Source organism: Lonchura striata, chromosome 3 (genome assembly GCF_050655825.1).
Source record: "Lonchura striata isolate lonStrDom1 chromosome 3, ASM5065582v1, whole genome shotgun sequence".
NCBI classification, from domain to species: domain Eukaryota; kingdom Metazoa; phylum Chordata; class Aves; order Passeriformes; family Estrildidae; genus Lonchura; species Lonchura striata.
The window spans coordinates 1,254,120-1,279,103 of NC_140705.1; the positions used below are offsets into that span (position 1 = coordinate 1,254,120).

The following is a 24,984-nucleotide window of genomic DNA, read 5'->3' on the forward strand; positions in this document are numbered from 1 at the left end:
CTCGACATCCCGGACCCCGAGACAAAACCACCCCAGGGGCGTTCCAGACAAGCAGCTCCAAGCGGGGCCCACTGGATGTGCAGGGTGGAAAATGCATATTAAATTATTGGCTCTCTGCAAATACTAAACAGAATACTAGATGTGTTACGTTGGAAAGTTATTTTGTAGTACTGTATTAGCCCTTTTTAAGCAGTGTGGTAGATACAGTTTTAGGTTATAATGTTATAATAGAAACGATGCGAGGTGAGATATTTTTTTAACAAGCTCAAGAAAGGGATGAGATAATCAAGAGATTATTCACACAGATGTAACAGCAACAAGACACCTAAAGAGCTACTGCCTCCTTATGGGAAAAGACAAACATTCCTCCACCTCCTCTCTGCCTTTAAGGATCCACCAGGATTGAGGGGAAGAAGTTGATGATAACCAGAGAACACCCTTTGAAAAGAATTTATGCATCATGTATGAGATATATGAATATTCAACAGGCTGCTGCTTTTAAGGGTTAATCCTTTGTTAGTGAGCCATACTTTCAAGAGGAAAGCATGCAGATGTCCGTAATTATTTGCTTTTATTGTTCTTTATTGTCCTAACTCTGATTGTCCAAATTCTTATTGCTCCAGTTTTTATTACTATTTTTATAACTATTTTATTACGATTAAATCATTTAAAAATTTCAAAACAGGCGGTTGTCGTTTTTCACATGCAGCCAAGGGGAGGAGGCGAGGCAGGAGATGCCAGCAGCGTCTTTGGAATCTCAGCAGAGGCAAGAAAGAGACTCTAAGGAAACACCCCCAGCAAGAACCTGGCCAAGATGATGAGACAATCGTCCCTTCTGTGGCATTCACATTCTCTGGACAGAGACACAATTCTGTCTCTCAGGAGAAGCACAGAGAGGAGAAGAGAAAACAATCTTTATCTCTGCTCCTTTGTTTTGGCCATGTGGGATGTGGTTGGAGATTGTTCACCTGCAGTGATGACTGGGTTGAAGTTGTTTGGGGTCAGTGGCCAATGGATCCAGCTGTGGCTCTCAGCAGCTGGATTGGATTCTGGGGAAGTTGTTTGGGGTCAGTGACCAATGGATCCAGCTGTGGCTCTCAGCAGCTGGGTTGGATTCTGGGGAAGTTGTTTGGGGTCAGTGACCAATGGATCCAGCTGTGGCTCTCAGCAGCTGGATTGGATTCTGGGGAAGTTGTTTGGGGTCAGTGGCCAATGGATCCAGCTGTGGCTGTGGCTCTCAGCAGCTGGATTGGATTCTGGGGAAGTTGTCTGGGGTCAGTGACCAATGGATCCAGCTGTGGCTCTCAGCAGCTGGATTGGATTCTGGTGAAGTTGTCTGGGGTCAGTGACCAATGGATCCAGCTGTGGCTCTCAGCAGCTGGATTGGATTCTGGGGAAGTTGTTTGGGGTCAGTGACCAATGGATCCAGCTGTGGCTCTCAGCAGCTGGATTGGATTCTGGTGATGTTGTTTGGGGTCAGTGGCCAATGGATCCAGCTGTGGCTCTCAGCAGCTGGATTGGATTCTGGGGAAGTTGTTTGGGGTCAGTGGCCAATGGATCCAGCTGTGGCTCTCAGCAGCTGGATTGGATTCTGGGGAAGTTGTTTGGGGTCAGTGGCCAATGGATCCAGCTGTGGCTCGGGCTCTCAGCAGAGTCACGAGTTTGAGTTACTTAGGTAAGTAAGAAGTGAGTATGTAGAATAGGAAAGTATCTCTTTAAATACTATATTAATGCAATATGGTATAGTTTTAGTAAAGCTGTCCTTCAGCCTTCTGATCTGGAGCAGACACCATCACTTCTTCCCGAATCTGGGATTCACCACATTTTTTCTATACCCTCCCCCTCGTGTCCTCTCCATGCTGGATTCTCCCCAGAGAGGGGGCGAGGACCCCCAAACTCTCCAGTCCCGCCTCCAAGCGTGGCACAGCAGCAGGTGAGAACACATCCACCCAGTCCTGGCTGGATTTGGGTTCCCCAGCACCGCCCGTGCGCCACTCCCGCCCCGGGAGAGGCGGAGGAGGCGCCGGGGGAATTCCAGGCTGTACCTACCCCCTGACAAAAATGTCGCTGGACTTCTCGCCGGTGAAGTAGTCGTCGTCCTCCAGGACGACCTCGTCGGTGTTCCACACGATCACCCTGAGCTCGTACCTGCCCCAGGGAGGGAGAGGAGGTGAGGCACAGGAGCGGGAATGGGAACGGGGAATGGGAGCAGGGAATGGGAACAGGGATTGGAGTGTGGAATTGGAGCGGGGAATAGGGAATGGGATAGGAGAGGATGGGAATGGGAACGGGGAATGGGAACGGGGAATAGGAGTGCAGAATGGGAGTGAGGAATGGGAGCGGGGAATGGGGAATGGGATAGGAGAGGATGGGAATGGGAACGGGGAATGGGAACAGGGAATGGGAACAGGGATTGGAGTGCGGAATGGGAGCGGGGAATGGGGAATGGGATAGGAGAGGATAGGAATGGGAATGGGGAATGGGAACAGGGAATGGGAACAGGGATTGGAGTGCGGAATGGGAGCAAGGAATGGGGAATGGGATAGGAGAGGATGGGAATGGGGAGTGGGAATGGGAATGGGGAATGGGAATAGGAGCGGGAAATGGGATAGGAGGGGATTGGAACGGGGAATGGGGAGGATAGGAGAGGATGGGAATGGGGAATGGGGAATGGGATAGGAGAGGATGGGAATGGGAATGGGGAATGGGATAGGAGAGGATGGGAATGGGAATGGGGAATGGGAACGGGGAATGGGAATGGAAGCGGGAAATGGGATAGGAGGGGATTGGAACGGGGAATGGGGAATGAGATAGGAGAGGACGGGAATGGGAATGGGGAATGGGAACGGGAAATGGGAGTGCAGAATGGGAGTGAGGAATGGGAGCAGGGAATGGGGAATGGGATAGGAGTGGATGGGAATGGGAGCGGGGAATGGGGAATTGGAACAGGGAATGGGATAAGAGGGGATGGGAACAGGGAATCGGAGCGGGAAATGGGAATGGGGAATGGGAACGGGGAATGGGAGCAGGAAATGGGATAGGAGGGGATTGGAACAGGGAATGGGATAAGAAGGGATGGGAACAGGGAGTGGGAGTGGGGAATGGGAATGGGGAATTGGAACGGGGAATGGGAGCGGGAAATGGGATGGGAGAGGATGGGAACAGGGAGTGGGAATGGGAAATAGGAACGGGGAATGAGAATGTGAAATGGGATGGGAGAGGATGGGAACAGGGAATGGAAATGGGGAATGGGAATGGGGAATGGGAACGGGCAATAGAGTGGGGAATGGGAGCGGGGAATGGGGAATGGGATAGGAGGGGATGGGAACAGGGAATGGGAACAGAGAATGGGAGTGGGAAATCAGAGTGGGAAATGATGGGAGCAGGGAATGGGAACGGGAAATGGGAGCAGGGAATGGGATAGGAGGGAATGGGAATGGGGAATGGGAACAGGAATGGGAGTGGGGAATGAGATAGGAGGAGATGGGGTGGTGCTGTCAGAAGCAGGGCTGGCTGCCAGGAACAGGGAATTGCTCACAGGGATCTGTCCCAGGGGTCCAGAGGGCAGGATCAGGGACAGGAGGGGCTCCCAAACATGGAGATGATTACAGGGATAGAACTCTTCCTATAGGGACAGGCTGGGAAAGTTGGGAGTGTTCACCTGGAGAAGGATCCAGGGAGAGCTCAGAGCCCCTGCAGGGCCTGGAGGGGCTCCAGGAGAGCTGCAGAGGGACTGGGGACAAGGATGGAGGGACAGGAGCCAGGGAATGGCTCCCAGTGCCAGAGGGCAGGGCTGGGTGGGAGATTGGGAATTGGGAATTGTTCCCTGGCAGGGTGGGAATTCCCAGAGCAGCTGGAATCCTGGATCCCTGGCAGTGCCCAAGGCTTGGATGGGGCTGGGAGCACCCTGGGACAGTGGAAGGTGTCCCTGCCCATGGCAGGGGGTGAAACAAGATGAGCTTTAAGGTCTCTTCCCACCCAAACCATTCCATGATTCCAGGATCTCCACCTGAGCTCTCGGATCAGTCTCACCAGGGAGAGCCAAGCACCAAGGGGAGCTTTCCCTCCTCTGCTCCCAGCCTCTGCAAAGAGCTCGCCAAAGGCTCAGTGGGGCAGCACAGAACTGGATTTTAGGAGATTTCTGACCAAAATTGGGTCTGCAAAACAACCAGAGCCCAACTTTGTTCCCACTCTCCCCACTTTACTCAACAGGGCTGTGATCCCCGCCACAGAACAGGCTCCGAGTCCCCCTCAGGACCCCAGGAGGTTTTTGGGGTCTTCAGGGAATTCCCAGCTGGCTGGGGAGCTTCCCGTCCCTTCTGCTTGGCTGGGAATTTCTTGATGGTGAAACATAAACCATAAATGTAATCCATAAATGAGCTGTGGCTCATTTATGAAGGCTTGTCGAAAATAAGAACTTAACGATAGCAGATTTCCCCTGGGTGGCTGCTAATTAAGACCAATTTAAGAACCTCAAGAAAACTGGTTTTCCTCTTGTAAAGAAGTCTCCATAACATTAACAAGAAGGACTTCTCTCCCTAAGTAAACTAAAAAAATAATAATAAAAAAGAGACTACTTTAGAAGCAGTAAACTGACCAGAAATTTTAGGTTTCGTTTCTTTACATTATCAGTAGAAAACGAAAAAAGTTGTAGGGAGAGGAAAAATGTTTTTAAGAGTTTGTCTTAATTCTTACTACTTTTTTCTCCCTTTTAATCACTATAAATAATTTTTTTAATGCCCTTTTAAAGTTTTAAACCTGCTGTACTTTTCTTCTAATCCTATCTCACAACAAGAAACATATACACTAGTAATTAACCAATATCAAAACCTGCCACACTCTTTAGTACTTTAACCAAGAAATCTCGAAATTGAGAAACTCCCAAATTAGCAAAATTAGTGGACTACAGAAAAATCACCGTTTCTACCCAGTTTCAAACCAAAACTGCCACACAGAGGAAGTGGCTCCCACGGTGGGAGCGGGGAGGGCGGAATCCTGGCTCCTGCAGCGAGGGGAGGCTGGAGGGAGGCTCAGGACGCGTGGCCACGCACCTCACTGGACGTGCCAGGGAGTGTCCAGGTGAGGGAAGTGGATTTGCAGCCTCCTGAACCCCCTCCTTCGGGATCTCCCTCTGGCAGTGCCCTGGCTGAGCCCATCCGTGGGGTTCCTCCACCTTTTCCTGTTCTCCTTCTGCTCCTGCCCGTCCCGTGCTGGCTCCCGTCGGGATTCCCAGTGCCATCCCTGTATCCCGGCACTGGGGGCAGGAAAAGGACCAAGGCCAGCAGGGTGAGAAAGAACTAGAAGGGATATTGAGGGCAGAAATGTCCTTCTTCCCCCTCCGTGCGCTGCCTGTGCCTGCTTTTTCCTGCTTGGAATGATCGGCTGTCCCAGTGGCCTCCACCACCCATCCTGCTGTCCATCACCTCCTGGAAAAGCTCCATCTAAACTGCCCTGGGATAACCCTGCCCATGCCCAGGAGAGGCTCAGGGCTGGGCACTCTGCTCTGCCCCGGGAACGATAGAATTCCCAAGTTCACACGGGCAAGAAAGATCGGGATCTGCAGGGGATGGAAGATGTGGGATCCCACCCTCTGGAGCAGCTCTGGAGCTGCCTCCAGTGTTGGGATCTCTGGGAATGCCAGCATGGATGAGGAACCCCAGCAGAGGGCCATGGAGCGGTGGCAGGAGATGGGAGAAGCCGACTGTCCAGCCCCAACCTCCCGTTCTCCCTGGTGTTCCTTACTTCTTTGGTTTCCTGGGAGAAATATCGATGGCAGGGCCGGGCGCTGGCATATCCATGGGGAACATATCCACCCACATCTCCAGGCGGCCCTGCGGGGTGGGAGAGGCACAATCAGCTCCCCTTGTCCCTCCTGTCCCCTCCCCACCCGTGTCCCCCTCTTCCCACAGCCATCACTCCGCCCGTGCCAGATGTGGAGTGGGACAAGCTTCTCCCACGGCACAAATCCTTCTCCACCCTTGCAGAAGCGCCTCATGGAGGGGGTGAAACTGGATGGGTTTAAGGCCCTTCCAGCCCAAACCATTCCATGATTCCATAATTTCCACGTGGTCTCTCTGATCAGCCTCACCAGGGGGAGCTTTCCCTCCTCTGCTCCCAAGTTCTGCAAAGAGACTCAACAGGGCAGCCCAGGATTGGATTTTGGGAGATTTCTGACCAAAATTGGGTCTCTAAAACAACCAGAACTGAACTCTCTTCCTGCTTTCCCCCCTTTACTCAACAGGGCTGTGATTCCTCCCCAAAATGGGCTCAGAGTCCTCCTGAGGACTCCAGGAGGTTCAGGGTCTCCAGAGAATTCCCAGCACTGCATTTTGTGTTCCCCATCCCTTTTGCATGGGAATCTGCTGGGAATTTTGCTCCCAGGTGCCCAGTCATGGGGAATCAGGAGGAACTTTGGGATGTGAAATGGATGAGGATGGATCGGGAGGCACTGGCGATTTTCTCTGCCCCAAGGTGGGCTAGGGCTGCGCTGGCCCCCATGGAATGTGGAATTCCCGTTGGAATGTGAGACCTGCTCGATGCCCGGCTTGTCGGGGTTGAGCAGCGGCCGTGTCTCCACGTGCTCGGGGACGAGGCGGCAGCCGGCCCGCGGGATGTCCTCCCAGTGCCGCAGCACCGCCAGCGCCAGGTGCTCGTCCGTCGGCTTCTTCTGGCCTGGAGGACAAGGGAGAGCTTGGACAGCTGGGACAGGGGCACAGGGACAGCAAAGCACCCCGGGCCTCCACCTGTGCTCCAAGGTGCAGAACTGCCTCAGCCCCTCCATCCTTGGTGGGAACACTTTGTCCCGAGGGTTGCAGAACTGTCCCAAGGGATGCAGAACTGTCCCAAGGTGCAGAACTGTCCCAAAGTGCAGAACTGCCTCATCCCCTCCATCCTTGGTGGGAACACTTTGTCCCAAGGATTGCAGAACTGTCCCAAGGTGCAGAACTGTCCCAAGGTGCAGAACTGCCTCATCCCCTCCATCTCTTGGGATGTTTTCTTGGGAAGTTGGGATAAAAAGAACACTTTTGTTGCCCAAGGGTTGCAGAACTGTCCCAAGGTACAGAGCTGCTCATCCCCTCCATCTCTTGGGATGTGTTCTTTGGAATTTGGGATAAAAAGAACACTTCGGTCCCAAGGGTTGCAGAACTGTCTCATCCCCTCCATCCTTGGTGGGAACACTTTGTCCCAAGGGTTGCAGAACTGTCCCAAGGTGCAGAACTGTCCCAAGGGTTGCAGAACTGTCCCAAGGTGTAGAACTGTCCCAAGGGTTGCAGAACTGTCCCAAAGTGCAGAACTGCCTCATCCCCTCCATCCTTGGTGGGAACACTTTGTCCCAAGGGTTGCAGAACTGTCCCAAGGTGCAGAACTGTCCCAAGGGTTGCAGAACTGTCTCATCCTCTCCATCCCTTGGGAACACTTTGGTCCCAAGCATTGCAGAACTGTCCAAAGGTGAAGAACTGCCTCATCCCCTCCGTCTCTTGGGATGTTTTCTTTGGAATTTGGGATAAAAAGAACACTTTGTCCCAAGGGTTGCAGAACTGTCTCATCCTCTCCATCCCTTGCGAACATTTTGGTCCCAAGGTGCAGAACTGTCCCAATGTGCAGAATTGTCCCGAGGTGCAGAAGTGCCTCATCCCCTACGTCCTTTGAGGGAACACTTTGTCCCAAGGGTTGCAGAACTGTCCCAAGGGTTGCAGAACTGTCTCATCCTCTCCATCCCTTGGGAACACTTTGGTCCCAAGCATTGCAGAACTGTCCAAAGGTGCAGAACTGCCTCATCCCCTCCGTCTCTTGGGATGTTTTCTTTGGAATTTGGGATAAAAAGAACACTTTGTCCCAAGGGATGCAGAACTGCCTCATCCTCTCCATCTCTTGGGAACACTTTGGTCCCAAGGTGCAGAACTGTTCCAATGTGCAGAACTGCCTCATCCCCTCCATCCTTGGTGGGAACACTTTGTCCCAAGGGTTGCAGAACTGTCCCAAGGTGCAGAACTGCCTCATCCCCTCCGTCTCTTGGGATGTTTTCTTGGGAATTTGGGATAAAAGGAACACTTTGTCCCAAGGTGCAGAACTGTTCCAAGGTGCAGAACTGCCTCATCCTCTCCGTCCCTTGGGAACACTTTGTCCCTCAGCCAGCACTTCCTAACTCCTCTTATGTCTCTCCAATCCCTGTCGAAGGTTCAGATCCCCGTTCAGTTTTCCCTGCCTGAACCAGTCCCATGTCTGCTGACCATATTTTCCTTCTTTTCTTCACCCCTCCGGGCCTGTCTCCCTCTTTCTTGGGCACACGTGAGTGCGTTGGGACACAACCCTCATCTCCCATTGTTTGGGAATGCATTCCCACGGATAACAATCTCCTAAATGCTGCTGAGGTGTCTCCGTGGCTCTTGGGACATGGCACTGCTCGGAGGGCATTTCCAGAGGCAGCTTCAGGTGTCCATGGATGTCCTGAGTGATTCCAGGAGGAATTACAATAGGACTCTGTAACTGGTCCATACTGGGATGGTGACTGCAGGGCTGGGTGATGGACCCACCACACCAGTCTCGGGGGGTTGGTGGCCTTCAAAGACCCATTTAGAACCACTCCACGATTCAAACTTCTGAGATTCCAACCCTGGATGATGAGGAGACTCCCCCAGACCCCAGCTCTGCTCCAGCACCTCCATCCCATGGGATGATCCCACTGGGCCATACCATTTTCGTCCTCGATCTCCGTGGGGCCGGTGAAGACCCTGTTGGCAACTTTCACTCTTCCCCCTGGCCCGAAGTGCGGCCCATCCACTTTTCCCTCTTTGCACAGCTTGGACAGGATTTGGGAAGGCTTCATGGGATCACGCCAGGTGTTGTACCCGTGGCTGGGAACAGGAGAGCAAGATCAGCCAAAAAAGGTAGCTAGGACAAAGGAAACTTTCTCCCTTTTAGCCAGAAAAAAACCCCCACTGCACCATGAAGAACCCAGAATTCCCAGGGAAAGAATTTGAGGCAGCAAAGGTAAAACTTCAGCTCAGATTTGAACCCTCTGTGCCCTTTTCAAACACCATTCACCCCACTTTGGCTCAGACCTGGAATTCCCAGTGCATCCCACTTGATTCCTGATGCTCGGCATCACCCCGTTTGCTCCCATTTCATCACTGACCTCACCACTCCTGCCAGTCCCACCAGTCCCTCCCCCCGGCCCCGGGCTCCTGATGACCCATCCCACCACTCCCAAGTGCTGATGACAAAACCAGGGACAGCACAACCTCCTCCATTCACCCCTGCCCCTGGCGGGATTGGACGGCGTGAGGTGTTTCCCAAAACAAAGAATTCCAGGATCAGCAGGCAGCGATGGGGGGAGATTCCTGCGGGAGCTCTGGGTGGGAGGTGACACAGAGGAGGGTCCAGGTGGGAGGTGGGACAGGGAAGGGTTTCCCCGTACATGGAGTAGGTCTGGGACACGCCGCAGGTCGCCCGGTGCTTGCTGTAGAAGCGATTCTCCAGGTCGATCTTGGTCTCCCCGATCAGGTCGTCAGTGCCCACCAAGTCCCAGTCGTACACAGCCACGGTCAGCATGGACTCCATGGGGAAAGTGGCCTCGATGTCGAAGGATCTGGGATTGGGGGAAGCAGAGAAAAGCTGCTCCAGGGTCTGGCTGCCACTCAGGACAGGTCCAGCCCATGGATGGACTGCAACTTAATCAAAAACCCAAAGTTGTGTCTCACTGTGTTTTAGTAAGAATTAAGAAGAAGAACGTTCTAAAAAGTCTTCATCCTAAATTCTGTGTATTCTTTTTATTGTAGTTATAAAATAATAAAGTTTTCTCCCCTACTTTTAAGCTCAGGCCTGCTCTACTTTGTTCCTGATCACATCTCACAGCATTCAGTTGAAGAAAGAACGTTTTCACAAGAACGCCAGCATTGCACCAATATCAAACCATAACAAGTCTGCATCCATCACTGCAGGACGTCTGAGGTGGGGTTTAACTCAACCACCAGCACCTGACAGGAGGGAAAATCCTTGACCTGGACATCCCACCACCCCTAAAGCCGAGTTTGTGTCTTATTCTCACTCAAATTTATGTCGAATTGTTCCTAAGCGGGTGTTTCACCTTGATCAGATCCGTTTCAGGTTCATCTCTTAAACACACAGTGCCACATTGACCAAACGCTGGCAAAAGAGGACATCCTGGAAGGATCCCACCCTGTGGGACCAATCCCACCATTCCAGCTCAAGGAGCAGCCGTGGGACACCTCAGCTGCAGGTCTGAGGGCTGGCAAGCTCAGGCTCAGCTCGGCAGTTCCGGGCACAGACTTACTTCCCAAAAACAGGGTTTAGCTGCTTGGAGATGTAGTTCTCCTTGTCCTTGATGTCCGTCTTGCCCAGCTTGATGGCGATGTAGGGATCAGCTTTCCCGTTGATGTCGGCCGGGTGGAGGTCCGTGGCCTGCAGGGAGCAGACGGGATGGGTCAGCGTTGTCCTCAGCAGCCAAGGACTCAGGGGTGGGCCAGTTCTCCATCCCTGAGAAGGGATGGGATGGTTCTCCATCCCTGAGAAGGGATGGGTTGGTTCTCCATCCCTGAGAAGGGATGGGTTGGTTCTCCATCCCTGAGAAGGGATGGGCCGGTTCTCCATCCCTGAGAAGGGATGGGTTGGTTCTCCATCCCTGAGAAGGGATGGAACGGTTCTCCACCCCTGAGAAGGGATGGGATGGTTCTCCATCCCTGAGAAGGGATGGGTTGGTTTTCCACCCCTGAGAAGGGATGGAACGGTTCTCCACCCCTGAGAAAGGATGGGTTGGTTCTCCATTCCTGAGAAGGGATGGGATGGTTCTCCATCCCTGAGAAGGGATGGGTTGGTTCTCCATCCCTGAGAAGGGATGGGATGGTTCTCCATTCCTGAGAAGGGATGGGCTGGTTCTCCATCCCTGAGAAGAGATGGGATGGTTCTCCACCCCTGAGAAGGTTGGGATGGTTCTCCACCCCTGAGAAGGTTGGGATGGTTCTCCATCCCTGAGAAGGGATGGGTTGGTTCTCCATCCCGGAGAAGTGATGGGCTGGTTCTCCACCCCTGAGAAGAGATGGGTTGGTTCTCCATCCCGGAGAAGTGATGGGCCGGTTCTCCACCCCTGAGAAGGGATGGTTTGTTCTCCATCCCTGAGAAGGGATGGGATGGTTTTCCACCCCTGAGAAGGGATGGGTTGGTTCTCCATCCCTGAGAAGGGATGGAACGGTTCTCCACCCCTGAGAAGAGATGAGCCGGTTCTCCATCCCTGAGAAGGGATGGAACGGCTCTCCACCCCTGAGAAGGAATGGGCCGGTTCTCCACCCCTGAGAAGGTTGGGATGGTTCTCCATCCCTGAGAAGGGATGGGATGGTTCTCCACCCCTGAGAAGGTTGGGATGGTTCTCCACCCCTGAGAAGGTTGGGACGGCTCTCCACCCCTGAGAAGGGATGGGATGGTTCTCCATCCCTGAGAACACCTTTAGGGAGGGCCAGATCCCGCTGCCGCACCCCAAATTCCCACTCACCCGCACGATGTAGACTCGGACCAGCACGTTGATGGGGTCGTTGCTGGGGATCCCCTGGAACATCCCGAAGGTGGGCTCATATCCTGCCTCCTTGCTGATGTCATCGGGGAGCGGCACTTTGTAGACGCACATGGAGCCCTGGTGCGAGGGAGGGCATGGCCCGACTGAGTCCTGCTGCCCAGGGCCTCCGGGCAGACAAACCCATCCCAAAACACCCTCCCCAAAATCCTGGCCGGCATTCCTAAGCACTCACTTTGAACCTCCCCACTATCCTCTCCTCCTCCGTGGCGTTGTCGTCGTTGTCCCCAATCTTCCCCCGGAGCAGGTTGAAGGTGTGCAGCCAATCCTCAAAGTTGTCAAACTCCGTTTCCAGCTCTTTGTTGAAGACCTGAGATGAAAAAAAATTTAAAAGGAGGGAATTTGGGATAAAAAGAAAGGCGAGCAAAAGATGTGGTGGGTACTCAATCAGATCGGAAGGAACGAGGGAAAGGATAAGAGGAGCCCCAAGCTGTGCCAGGAAGGTTCAGATCGGATATCAGGAATAATATCCTTGTGGAAAGGGTGGTCAGGCCTTGGCAGGGGCTGCCCAGGGAGGGTCGAAGTGCCCATCCCTGGAGGTATCCAGGGAATTCCTGGATGTGGCACTCAGAGCTCTGGGCTGGGGACAAGGTGGGGATTGGGCACAGCTGGACTGGATGGGCTGGGAGGGATTTTCCAACCTCAGGGATTCTGAGATTCTGTGAACATGGACACCTCAGCTCCCAGTGGTTAATTTTTCTAGGAAGGAGAAGAATCCTCCAGCATTATTGGGTTGGGAACAGGGAATCTTGGAGCATTGGGTGGGGCCATTGTTCCCCCTCTGTGCAAGATCCAGGTCTAAACCCCATCTGAACCCCAGAACAACAGACGACATGAATCCTGAGAAATCCTGGGGTCACTGAACCAGAGTCCACCCCTGTCCTCAATCCTGGCTGCACCAGCCATATTCAGGCAAGAAAACTCTCCCTTGGAGCTGAGACACCTCCAAGCTGCCCCAGGGATGAGCCGATCCCAGGACAACCCCTTTTCTAGTGACCTCAGACTGCTTCCAGCCATAGAGAGAGGCTGGGAAGCCTCATCCCAAGATAAATCCCTAGGAGAGATGTCCCAAGGCACATCATCCCCATGATTGAGAACTTCCTTGGAAGCATCCCCCCCCGCCCCCGTACCTTGAGCTCATCGATCTTCTGCTTGTTCTTCTTCTCGGGGAGCTCAGGGACAGGCTGCTGCTTCTTCTTCTTGTCATCTTTGGGTGCCTTGGACTTGTCCTTGTCCTTGTTCTTCACCTGGGCCTTGGAGCCTTGCATGGGAGAGTCACCAAGTTTGGCATCACTCCGAGTCCAGGGGGAAGCAGTGCAGAGGGAGGACAGGGAAAGGAGGGAGGGAGGATGGAGGGAAGGGAAATGAGGGTGAGAAGAGGTGGGGAAGACCCAGCAGGGCTTGGACAAGGTCCTTCAAAAAGAGGAGCATGAAAGCTGCCAGCTGCCTGCAGGTCCCATCTCATCCCAGCTGTGTCCTGTCTTTCCTTGGATCGCAGTGTCTCCAGAAGCCTGGAGATCTCTGTGTAGGGAATTCCAGGGCTGACCTGAGCAGGAATCACTTGGAGGACTACAAAACATGGACAGAGCACTCTGACAGCGGTGAGAAAACCTGGTCCTGCCCACAGGAGGAATGGTGTGGCCAGCAGGAGCAGGGAGGTCATTCTGTCCCTGTGCTGGGCACTGGTGAGGTCACCTCATGTGCTGCGTCCAGTTCTGGCCCCTCAGGTTGGGAAGGACGCTGGGATTTGTCCAGAGGGGACAACGAGGCTGGAGAGGGGCTGGGGACACAAACCCTGTGAGGAACCCCTGAGGGAGCTGGGGGTGCTCAGCCTGGAGAAAAGGAGACTCAGGGGTGACCTCAGCACTCCCCACAGCTCCTGACAGTGGCTGTGCTCAGCTGGGGTTGGGCTCCTTCTCCAGGAACTGACAGAGCCAGAGGTCACAGCCTCAAGCTGTGGAATTCCAAGGGGAATTCAGGCTGGATATCAGGGAAAAGTTCTTCCCAGGAAGGTGATAAAGTTCTGGGATGGCAGCCCGGGGAGGTGGGGGAGTCCCCATCCCTGGGTGTGTTTAACAAAGCCTGGATGTGGCACTGGGTGCCAGGGATGGGTTGAGGTGTTGGGGCTGGGTTGTACTCGATGATTTTGAAGGTCCCTTCCAACTTGGCCATTCTGTGAATTCTGGGAATTTTCTTCCTCCTGCCAGAGACTTCTCCTGCTTTACGGAGCCTGGGGAGTGGAACCCCAGCCTGGGAACAGAGCGGGAACAGTGCTTGATGCTTCTGCCCTCGGATTGTCTGGGACCGGCTGCAACCACAGGTCACCAGAGTCTCGTTTGGAGCAACCACCAGCCACGGAGAGCTGGGAAGAGGCTGCTGGAAAAGGTGGATTCAAAGGAAACTCCTCCTCACTCTGCAATCCTTGTCCCTTGGTGCCTCTGGCAGCTTCCATGAGGGCTGGACACAATCCAGTGATGGGGACAGACGGATGGAAAAACATGGATGAGGAAAGGGGGAAGGAATGGGAGAGCCAAGGGAAATGGATCATTCTAAAGAGAAAGAAGGAAAACCCCGGAGCACACCAGTGGAAGCCCAGAAGAACCTGCCCAGAGTTGTCTCCAAGCTCAGCAAGACAAGACCTCATTTTTCCCGGGATACAAAGATTGATCTTCCAAAATAAACCAGGCTCAGAGTTTTACTCAGCAGAAGGGTTTTGCATCACCTGGATGGACAAAGTCACCCTTGACCAATCACTCCCAGGATTCTTGGCCGATATTATTTTTGGGACAAAATTAGTCTCCCCCCAAATTTAGGCAAGGTCAGAAGCCCACCTGACCTACAGACCCAAGTTCCTTCAGAGAAAAACACGTTTAGGGCATAATTCATCTCATAATTTTATAAAATTATATTAAGTGGAGAATGATATATATAATATATAAAATTATATAAATTGATAAGTTAGGTGGGAGAACTTGCCCTAAATTGTGTATTTGTCTTCACTGCCTGCATTAGGACAGCAGACAAAGTGTTCAAAATGCGGGGAAAAGCCCTGCAAAAACCTACAAATAGCGACGCTTTTTGGGAAAACACGACTCGCTGGGGGCGTCTGGTTTGGCCAGATTCCCAAAGGGATGTCCAGACATCAAGAGGAATCTTGGCCCCACCTTTCCCTGCTGTGTTCCCTCTCTCACTCCCAGCCTTACCCTCTCCAATCTCCATCTCCTCCTTCTCCTCTGCCTCTGCCGCGGCCGCTTCCTGCTGCCGGAGTTGCTGGGGGAGAAAGGGAAGCCACTGGATGTTAGGAACAATCTTTTCCTGGAAAAGCTGCCCAGAGGAAAGCTGGAGAAAGTGGTGGAGTTCCCATCCCTAGGGGGATTTGAAGCCACATGAAGGCACCTGGGGACGTGGTCAGTGGTGGCCTTGGCAGTGCCGGGGGATGGTTGGACTCGATGGTCTCCAAGGGCTTTTCCAGCCTGAAAAATGTTGGGATTTCATAACTGTTGGAACCCAGGGCACAGGGAATTTATCTCTGCCCGTCCTAAGAGATCCTGATCCCCAGGAGAACACTAGTTTTAACCTTCGTCCATGGAGAAAGCTTCCAAGACTTCGGGATTAATTGGAATCTACAAGTGTGTGAAATGGATAGTGGTGTAGTTTATCACAGGGTGAAAAATTTGGAGTTTTGGGTTTTTACTATGGGGGTGGGTAGGAGACAAGGTGGAGGATTTTGGACGTTGTCTGTTCTCCTTCTTGTTCTTCATCTGCTCCATTTTCTGCAGCGTTGGCGGCACAGAGTGATTGGTTAGGAAGAACAATGCAGATGTTGCATGAACAGAAAAATAATTAACTATTGGTAGAAAGGTAGAAATAAAATATGTTCTACGAGTTAATTGGACAAAATAGCTTTAAAATACCTCGAACCCGTGTGTTTTGTGACTTTTGGTGCCTTTCTCTTTGTACGCTAAGTCTGAGATGTAGACAGCGTGCTGAACTTTTGGTAAGAGAAAAATAAACAAGAACCTGAAGACCAAAAAAACCAAAAGTCCTGTTGGTCTCTCAAAACTGGCACAGAACTTTTTAGGGGTCTCCCTGATGGTAAAAGGGTTTTAAAATAATATGGATTTGGGGAGTTAGAAGGAAAAATTAAATTTAGTAGGCTCTGGGAAAATACTCTGGGAAAGTACAGTCCTTGTGCTTGCTAGAACTGCACCTGTGTAACCAGTATATGATAAATGATATAATTGTTAGATGTGATGATTTTTTAGTCATTAAATATAATTATTATTTAATCATAAGAAAAATCATGAGAAACTGTGGCCAGCGGCTTGAGAAAGATCATAAAAAATTCATGCTTGAATAAGATCAATGTGTACAATAGAACAATATAAGTTTAATAATTAATATGTAAGTTATATAACGATAGAATATAAAATAGGTTCAGTTTGAAAGCCACGTCGGAGTCAGATTTGGGTCCGGAGCCCTGATTCCCAGAGCTCTTCAATAAAGCACCTGCAGATAATCATATCCCGTGATTATGTGTGTTCCTGGACGTTAACATCCCCATCGGGGGGATCCTTGGAGGTTCCACCCATGATGAAGCTCGGCCCCAAGGCTTTGGGAGGAGCTGGAATTAGGGGAGACCTCTCAGGAAGGGAACCACACACATGATGAAGCACAGCCCCAAGGCTTTGGGAGGAGCTGGAATTAGGGGAGACCTCTCAGGAAGGGAACCACACACATGATGAAGCACAGCCCCAAGGCTTTGGGAGGAGCTGGAATTAGGGGAGACCTCTCAGGAAGGGAACCACACACATGATGAAGCACGGCCCCAAGGCTTTGGGAGGAGCTGGAATTAGGGGAGACCTCTCAGGAAGGGAACCACCTCCCCTGGATGCCCCTCAGTGCTGCTCCTCACCCACCTCCTTCATCGTCTCAATGGAAGCGAAGTACTTGGACCACCAGTCCAACATGCTCTCGTCCGGCTCCTCCTCCTCCACTTCCTCCCCACCTCCTCCTCCTCCTCCTTTCTTCTTCTTCTTCTTTTTCTCCTTCTCTTCCTCGGTCTGAAGGGAGAAGGGAAGCACACACAGGGAAGGGGAGGGATCAGGGGAGAGGGAATCCTTGCTGGAAGTACAGAGGTGAAGCACCTGAGCAGGGAGAACGCCCCAGGCTTGGGGGCCTCGTGAACTTTCTCCCTTTTCCAGCCACAGACACTGAGGCACGGAACACCCAAGGATGACCAAGGATTTGGAGAAAGGGCCAGAACCACGGAATGCTTTGGGTGGGAAGGGACCTTAAAGCTCTTGCAATTCCAATCCTGACACCTTCCACCATTCCAGGTTGTTCCAAGCCCCATCTGGCCTGGCCTTGGACACTTCCAGGGATGGGGCAGTCCCACAACACTTCCCCATTTCCATCATCCTATTTATCCGTGCATTTCCCAGGCTACATCTCTGGAATCTTCCATGGCAAGAGTCAAACTGTGCCCAGCAAAGCACCTTGGGTCCCCTTGGGGGAGCAGGGGAACCTCTCCCAGCTGGTACCTGGTTGTGGTGGGAATACCCAAATCCCTCCCGCAGGGCACTGCCTGTCCTGGGACAGCTGGGATCAGAAATCCTGGGACAGATGGGAGCAGAAATCCTGGGACAGATGGGATCAGAAATCCTGGGACAGATGGGATCAGAACCCCTGGGACAGATGGGATCAGAAATCCTGGGACAGCTGGGTTCAGAATTCCTGGGACAGATGGGAGCAGAACTCCTGGGACAGCTGGGTTCAGAATTCCTGGGACAGCTGGGATCAGAACTCCTGGGACAGATGGGATCAGAATTCCTGGGACAGCTGGGATCAGAACTCCTGGGACAGATGGGATCAGAACTCCTGGGACAGATGGGATCAGAAATCCTGGGACAGATGGGATCAGAATTCCTGGGACAGCTGGGATCAGAACTCCTGGGACAGATGGGATCAGAACTCCTGGGACAGATGGGATCAGAATTCCTGGGACAGATGGGATCAGAATTCCTGGGACAGATGGGAGCAGAAATCCTGGGACAGATGGGTTCAGAATTCCTGGGACAGCTGGGATCAGAACTCCTGGGACAGCTGGGATCAGAACTCCTGGGACAGATGGGATCAGAACTCCTGGGACAGATGGGATCAGAAATCCTGGGACAGATGGGAGCAGAACTCCTGGGACAGATGGGATCAGAAATCCTGGGACAGCTGGGATCAGAAATCCTGAGACAGCTGGGATCAGAAATCCTGGGATAGCTGGGATCAGAAGTTCTGGGATAGCTGGGATCAGAAGTTCTGGGATAGCTGGGATCAGAACTCCTGGCCCAAAATGCTCCCCAAACTGCAGGAACGAGGCCACTGGCACATCCCTTGAGGGGACAGCGCTGCTGTCCTGGGACAGAGGGGTGATGTCCCCTCCTGGCTCAGGTTGGGGAGGGTGCCTGGACCATCAGAAGTGGCATGGAAGGGCTGGAGAGGGAGCAGAGAGCTGGGAGCAGGGATGCAGAGAAGATCCATCACTTACCACATCCACCTTCACCACGGCATCGGAATTCTGCCGCCCCGGGATGGAAAGGAACAGGGAGAGGAGAGCAGGTTAAGGACACGCTCAGCTGAGTGCCAGTCACCAGTCCCGGGGTGGTTTGGGTGGGAAGGGACCTTAAAGCCCATCTCATCCCACCCCCTGCCGTGGGCAGGGACAACTTCCACTGTCCCAGGTGGTTCCCAGTCCCATCCAGCCTGGCCTTGGGCACTGCCAGGGATCCAGGGGCAGCCACAGCTGCTCTGGGAATTCCAGCCCAGATCCTCCCCACCCTCACAGGGGACAATTCCCAATTCCCAGTCTCCCACCCAGCCCTGCCCTCTGGCACTGGGAGCCATTCCCTGGCTCCTGTCCCTCCATCCTTGTCCCCAGTCCCTCTGCAGCTCTCCTGGAGCCCCTCCAGGCCCTGCCAGGGGCTCTGAGCTCTCCCTGGATCCTTCTCCTCTCCAGGTGAGCCCCCCCAGCTCTCCCTGGATCCTTCTCCTCTCCAGGTGAGCCCCCCCAGCTCTCCCTGGATCCTTCTCCTCTCCAGGTGAGCCCCCCCAGCTCTCCCTGGATCCTTCTCCTCTCCAGGTGAGCCCCCCCAGCTCTCCCTGGATCCTTCTCCTCTCCAGGTGAGCCCCCCCAGCTCTGCCTGGATCCTTCTCCTCTCCAGGTGAGCCCGCCCAGCTCTGCCTGGATCCTTCTCCTCTCCAGGTGAGCCCCCCCAGCTCTCCCAGCCTGGCTCCATGGCAGAGGAGCTCCAGCCCTCGGAGCATCTTGGCAGGAATCTGTTTTGGTGGAGGAAGCTCAGGAGCAGAAGGGTGGGAGAAGGAGCTGAAATTCCCATTCTGGACACAAAAACGGGCACAGGCAGATGGAGTGTGACACCCCTGGGACACGCTGCCTACCCAATTCAGGCTGAAATCCCTCAGACATCAGCAATTCCATGAGGAAAGAGGTGCTGCCACACGGATACTCACAGCTTCCAGCTTCACCATGGTGTCCATCTTCTTGATGGGGACCTCGGGTTCCATGTTGACCACGATCTCCCCTGTGGGGCGAGAGCGATGGGCCCTGCTGGTCATGGCCAGGTAGCCGTTGAGGTGCTTGGCTGGACAGAGGACAGAAAAGGAGAAAGGACAAGGGAGAGGGACAGTGGAGAGGAGAAACCGACAGTTGAGGTGAGATCCTACAGGAATAAGGCAAGAAAGTGAGAGTTCAGGTGAGATCCTACAGGGTTCAGGCTGGGAACCGAGATTTCAAGGGAGATCCTACAGGATTCAGGCCAGAAATTGAGATTTCAAGGGAGATCCTACAGGATTCAGGCCAGAAATTGAGATTTCAAGGGAGATCCTACAGGGTTCAGGCTGGGAACCGAGATTTCAAGGGAGATCCTACAGGATTCAGGCCAGAAATTGAGATTTCAAGGGAGATCCTACAGGGTTCAGGCTGGGAACCGAGATGTCAAGGGAGATCCTACAGGATTCAGGCAGGGAACTAAGAGTTCAGGTGAGATCCTACAGGGTTCAGGCTGGGAACCGAGATTTCAAGGGAGATCCTACAGGATTCAGGCCAGAAATTGAGATTTCAAGGGAGATCCTACAGGATTCAGGCCAGAAATTGAGATTTCAAGGGAGATCCTACAGGATTCAGGCTGGAAACAGATTTCAAGGGAGATCCTACAGGATTCAGGCCAGAAATTGAGATTTCAAGGGAGATCCTACAGGATTCAGGCCAGAAATTGAGATTTCAAGGGAGATCCTACAGGATTCAGGCAGGGAACCGAGAGTTCAGGTGAGATCCTACAGGATTCAGGCTGGGAACCAAGATTTCAAGTGAGATCCTACAGGGTTCTGGCCAGAAATTGAGATTTCAAGGGAGATCAAATAGGATTCAGGCCAGAAATTGAGATTTCAAGGGAGTTCCTACAGGATTCAGGCAGGGAACTGAGAGTTCAGTTGAGATCCTACAGGGTTCAGGCCATAAATTAGGAGTTCAGCTGAGATCCTACAGGATTCAGGCCAGGAGCCTCCCCCCAAAATTGGGAACACAGGAATAATTCCCTGTTGCTATTGGACACAAAATGAGTGCACAGAAGCTTGGTAAACTCAGAAGATAAAAAAAGCGAAAGTTTAATTTGAATATCTGCTGTTTATAGAATTCCAGAGGTGATTGTGGACTGGAGGATGGAATTGCCACCTCTCCAACCACGCCGGTCAAACCAAAATCCATCAGTTCTCTCCTCCCACAAAGAAGAATGCAAAACCATCATTGTTTATGTGAACAGTGACTAAGAACTCCAGTAGAAATATCTAAACATTATCAGAAGGTTAAAAAAGTTTTATGAGAACTTTAAAACTTTCAAAATAACTATAAAAGAAAATTTAACATTTTTTAAAATCAGAGTAACAATTCCCAAGGCTCCCAAGCCCTTGGCTGCTGGGATGGTGTTTTTGTTTTTTTTTTTTTTTTTTTTGGTTTTTTTTTTTTTTTTTTTTTGTTTTGTTTTGTTTTGTTTTTTGGTTTTTTGGTTTGTTTGTTTGTTTGTTTGTTTGTTTTTGGTTGGGTTTTTTTTGAGCAGCTTTGATTTTTAGGAGAACACTTTTAACCTTTGTTTATGTTTATGTTTTTAATCTTTGTTTATGGAAAACATTTCCTAGATTTCGCGATGAATTGGAATCTATAAGTGTGGAAAATAGATAGTGGGGATTTATATATGTGTAAAATAGTTAATTATATATATATATATATATATATATATATATATATATATAAATAGTTAATTATATATATATAAATTATAGGGTGAAAAACATAGAGTTTTGGGTTTTTACTATGGAGGTGGGTGGGAGATAAGATGAAGGATTTTGGGTGTTGTTTGATCTCTTTTTTGTTTTCCATTTATTCTATTTTTTATTGTGTTGGGAGTATAAAATGATTGGTTAGAAATAATCACAATGTAGATGTTCTGTAGATAAACAAATAATTAGTTATTGGTAGAAAGGTAGGAAAAAAGGTGCATTTTAAGAATTAATTAAATATATAGTTTTAAATTACTTTAAATTTTTGTGGTTTGTAACTTTTAGTGGTTTTTCTTTTAATATGCTAAGTCTAAGATGTAAATAGTGCATAGAATTGTTAATAAGAGGAAAAATAAACAATAATTTGAAGATCAAAAATACTAAAAGTCCTGTTTGTTTTTCATTTTGACTACAAAAATTTTTAGGGGGTCTCCTCACACCACTTGGAACCACCAAAGTGCTGAAGATGAGGTTTTTCTTGGAGTTCTGGACCCAAAACCAGAAGTTCTGTGGGAGAGCCAGCGATCTCATGGTCTCAGAGCCCATCCCACCTCCCTCGTCTCCCCGTGGATCACAGAATTCCCAGGATCACCAGGTTGGAAGAGACCTCCAAGTCCATCGAGTCCAACCCTGCCCCAACACCTCAACCAAACCGTGGCATCAAGAGCCACATCCAGGTTTTGTTAAACACACCCAGGGATGAGGACTCCACCACCTTCCCAGTCCCTGGGAATTCCCAAAATTCCCAGAATTCATGGAATCACCGGGTTGGAAAGGACCTCCAAGAGCATCGAGTCCAACCCAGCCCCAACAACTCAACTGAACCTTGGCATCCAGTGCCACATCCAGGCTTTGTTAAACACATCCAGGGATGGGGACTCCACCACCACCCTGATCACTGGGAATTCCCAAAATTCCCAGAATTCACATAATTACCAGGTTGGAAGAGACTTCCAAGACCATCGAGTCCAACCCAGCCCCAACACCTCAACTCAGCCCTGGCACCCAGTGCCACACCCAGGCTTTGTTAAACACACCCAGGGATGGGGACTCCACCACCTCCTTTGCTGCCATCCCAGAACTTTATCACCTTCCTGGGAAGAACTTTTCCCTGATATCGAGCCTGAATTCCCCTTGGAATTCCACAGCTTGAGGCTGTGACCTCTGGTTCTGTCAGCTCCTGGAGAAGGAGCCCAACCCCAGCTGAGCACAGCCACTGTTAGGAGCTGTGGGGAGTGCTGAGGTCACCCCTGAGTCTCCTTTTCTCCAGGCTGAGCACCCCCAGCTCCCTCAGGGGTTCCTCACCGGGTCTGTGTCCCCAGCCCCTCTCCAGCCTAGCCCTGGATGTCCCGGAGCAGGTTCCCGTGTCCCGGTACCTGCCATGTTCCAGTGCTGTTCTTTCTTGTCGGGCGGGCGGTAGATGAACTTGCGGAGGGAGCTGACGGTGTGGGAGCCCACCAGGGTGTAGCGCCCGAAGGCGCGGCAGTCCACCACGCGGATGTTCAGGGGCGGGTGCAGCAGCTCGTTCTCCGGGAGGTCCTGGGGAGCAGAGGAACAATTCAATTAAAGTCGCTCACAAATTTAACCTTTAAATTAAGACCTTAGAAACGTCGGGATTTGTCAAAACCCGATGCAGATGCTAAACCTGATTTTACACATAATGCTTTAACTTGATACAGCTTAAAGTAAACAAAAACGTACCTTTCTATATAAAGTTTATAACATTTTTTCCTAAGCTAAAAAATATATACAGCAGTGAAGCTACGTAACACAAATAAGTGACAAGTCAAAGATAGTTTATTTAAAATTGAAAAAGAGAGGGGGAATTGTAGGAATATAAAAGGGTAAAAGACTTTGGAAAGTGCAAAAAGGCCTCAGGAAGTAGACATAAAGCTCAGAAAGGCTGGGAAATTTCTAAACCTTCTCATGGGAAGCTAAAAATTTCATAACCAAGTGAATACATTTACATTTATCATAAAGAACAAGAAATAACAAAAACTAATGAAAAGATGTGAAAGGTCCTAGATATATGCTTTGCAAAGCCAGAAGAAGTTTAAATCTTAAATAAAGGATTATTTTTTGAGGTTCATAGAAGTCCTTTTGTTAATGTTAAACCCATGTGGGTCCTTTTCTTATTGGTTAGAGTATAATGACTTTTCACATTTCCTTTTATGCTGTCGGTTCAAAGAATATGTAGGAAAAGTCTTTGCATGAGCTGCCACCTTGTCTCTGATCTGGATTTGCATGGATGTTGTTATTTTCTCTTTTTGCTTGTCTGATACAGATAATAAATCCTAAATCTGCATCCAGGCAGGGTCCCACCCCGTTTGTGAGACACGGACCGATCCAGAGGCAGGATGGTCGCTGAGGGCTGGGAGCGTCTGGTGTGGTGGCTGGGAGTGCGGTGGGGATTGGGAATGGAATTAGGGTGGGAAGAGCAGTGGGGATTGGGAATGGATTATGGTGGGAATGGCAGTGGGGATTGGGAATGGGATTGTGCTGGGGAGTAGGGATTGGGAATGGGATCATGCTGGGAAGGGCAGTGGGGATTGGGAATGGGATTATGTTGGGAAGGGCAGTGGGGATTGGGAATGGGATCGTGCTGGGAAGGGCAGTGGGGATTGGGAATGGGATTATGCTGGGAATGGCAGTGGGGATTGGGAATGGGATCATACTGGGGAGTAGGGATTGGGAATGGGATTATGTTGGGAAGAGCAGTGGGGATTAGGAATGGGATCATGATGGGAATGGCAGTGGGGATTGGGAATGGGATTATGTTGGGAAGAGCAGTAGGGATTAGGAATGGGATTATAGTGGGAATGGCAGTGGGGATTGGGAATGGGATCATACCGGGAAGGGCAGTGGGGATTGGGAATGGGATCATACTGGGAAGGGCAGTGGGGATTGGGAATGGGATCATACTGGGGAGTAGGGATTAGGAATGGGATCATACTGGGAATGGCAGTGGGGATTGGGAATGGGATCATGCTGGGAATGGCAGTGGGGATTAGGAATGGGATCATGCCTGGAAGGGCAGTGGGGATTGGGAATGGGATCATGCCTGGAAGGGCAGTGGGGATTAGGAATGGGATCATGCTGGGAAAAACAGTAGGGATTGGGAATGGGATCATACTGGGAAGGGCAGTGGGGATTGGGAATGGGATCGTGCTGGGAAGGGCAGTTGGGATTAGGAATGGGATCACACTGGGAAGGCCAGTGAGGATTAAGAATGGAATCACACTGGGAAAAACAGTAGGGATTGGGAATGGGATCATACTGGGAAAGGCAGTGGGGATTGGGAATGGGATCATGCTGGGAAGTAGGGATTAGGAATGGGATCATGATGGGAATGGCAGTGGGGATTAAGAATGGAATCACACTGGGAAGGGCAATGGGGATTAGGAATGGAATCATGCTGGGAATGGCAGCGGGGATTGGGAATGGGATCACACTGGGGGGGTAGGGATTAGGAATGGGATCATACTGGGAAGGGCAGTAGGGACTAGAACTGGGATCATGCTGGGAGGAAGAATTCCAGAGCTGCTCCAGCAAAATGTGGCTTGGGAACCCTCAGGTGAAGGAGTGCTGTCCATGTGCTCCATTGTTTTGGGAAAACTGGAGTAAAGGGCTCAGAGCCGTGGTGGGTTCCAGAAATTCCAAGTTCCAGCTGAGGGATCAGAGGGGTTGGGCCACACTCACCACCTCGAACCACTTGACCAAAGTGCTGAAGTTGGGGTTTTTCTTGTAGTTCTGGATCAGGGCAGACTGGACACCCTTCCCGGCACACTCGATGTCCACACGGGGCCGGTCCACCTGGGCCAGGTTCACTCTCTTCAGGTCCCTGAGCCCCCAGAACAAGATCTAGGGCAGGAGGAAGAGGAGGGGTGTGAATGTGAGAGGGACGATCCCTGGGAGCTGGTCCTCCACGGAGAAGGATCCCACTGCCAATGTCATCACAGGGCAGTGGTGGGTCCCTGAGGTATCTCCTCCTGACACCCTGCAGCCCAGGGTGCATCTCCTGCCTGCTGCCCATGGCATTTTCCTGCCTTTCTCCCTTC

At 51.4% G+C, this 24,984-nt stretch overlaps 1 protein-coding gene across 6 annotated transcripts in view; it reads right to left on the bottom strand.

Annotated features, from left to right (window-relative positions):
• The window catches only part of OTOF (otoferlin), a 122,172-nt gene that overhangs the window by 6,711 nt on the left and 90,477 nt on the right, over positions 1–24,984 (bottom strand). For 4 of the 6 annotated variants that reach the window (XM_085574226.1, XM_085574228.1, XM_085574229.1 and 1 more), the window contains 15 exons: positions 24,626–24,787; positions 22,303–22,465; positions 19,106–19,236; positions 18,126–18,155; positions 16,504–16,647; positions 14,788–14,854; positions 12,715–12,845; positions 11,760–11,894; positions 11,507–11,644; positions 10,295–10,422; positions 9,419–9,589; positions 8,695–8,855; positions 6,530–6,672; positions 5,743–5,831; positions 2,050–2,148 (listed from right to left, as the gene is read on the bottom strand). In XM_085574226.1, the coding sequence (XP_085430352.1) occupies positions 2,050–2,148; positions 5,743–5,831; positions 6,530–6,672; positions 8,695–8,855; positions 9,419–9,589; positions 10,295–10,422; positions 11,507–11,644; positions 11,760–11,894; positions 12,715–12,845; positions 14,788–14,854; positions 16,504–16,647; positions 18,126–18,155; positions 19,106–19,236; positions 22,303–22,465; positions 24,626–24,787 (1,892 nt within the window). The remainder of the gene's footprint in view (positions 1–2,049; positions 2,149–5,742; positions 5,832–6,529; positions 6,673–8,694; positions 8,856–9,418; positions 9,590–10,294; positions 10,423–11,506; positions 11,645–11,759; positions 11,895–12,714; positions 12,846–14,787; positions 14,855–16,503; positions 16,648–18,125; positions 18,156–19,105; positions 19,237–22,302; positions 22,466–24,625; positions 24,788–24,984) is intronic. The other 2 variants (XM_085574227.1, XM_085574230.1) reach the window with 1 other exon arrangement.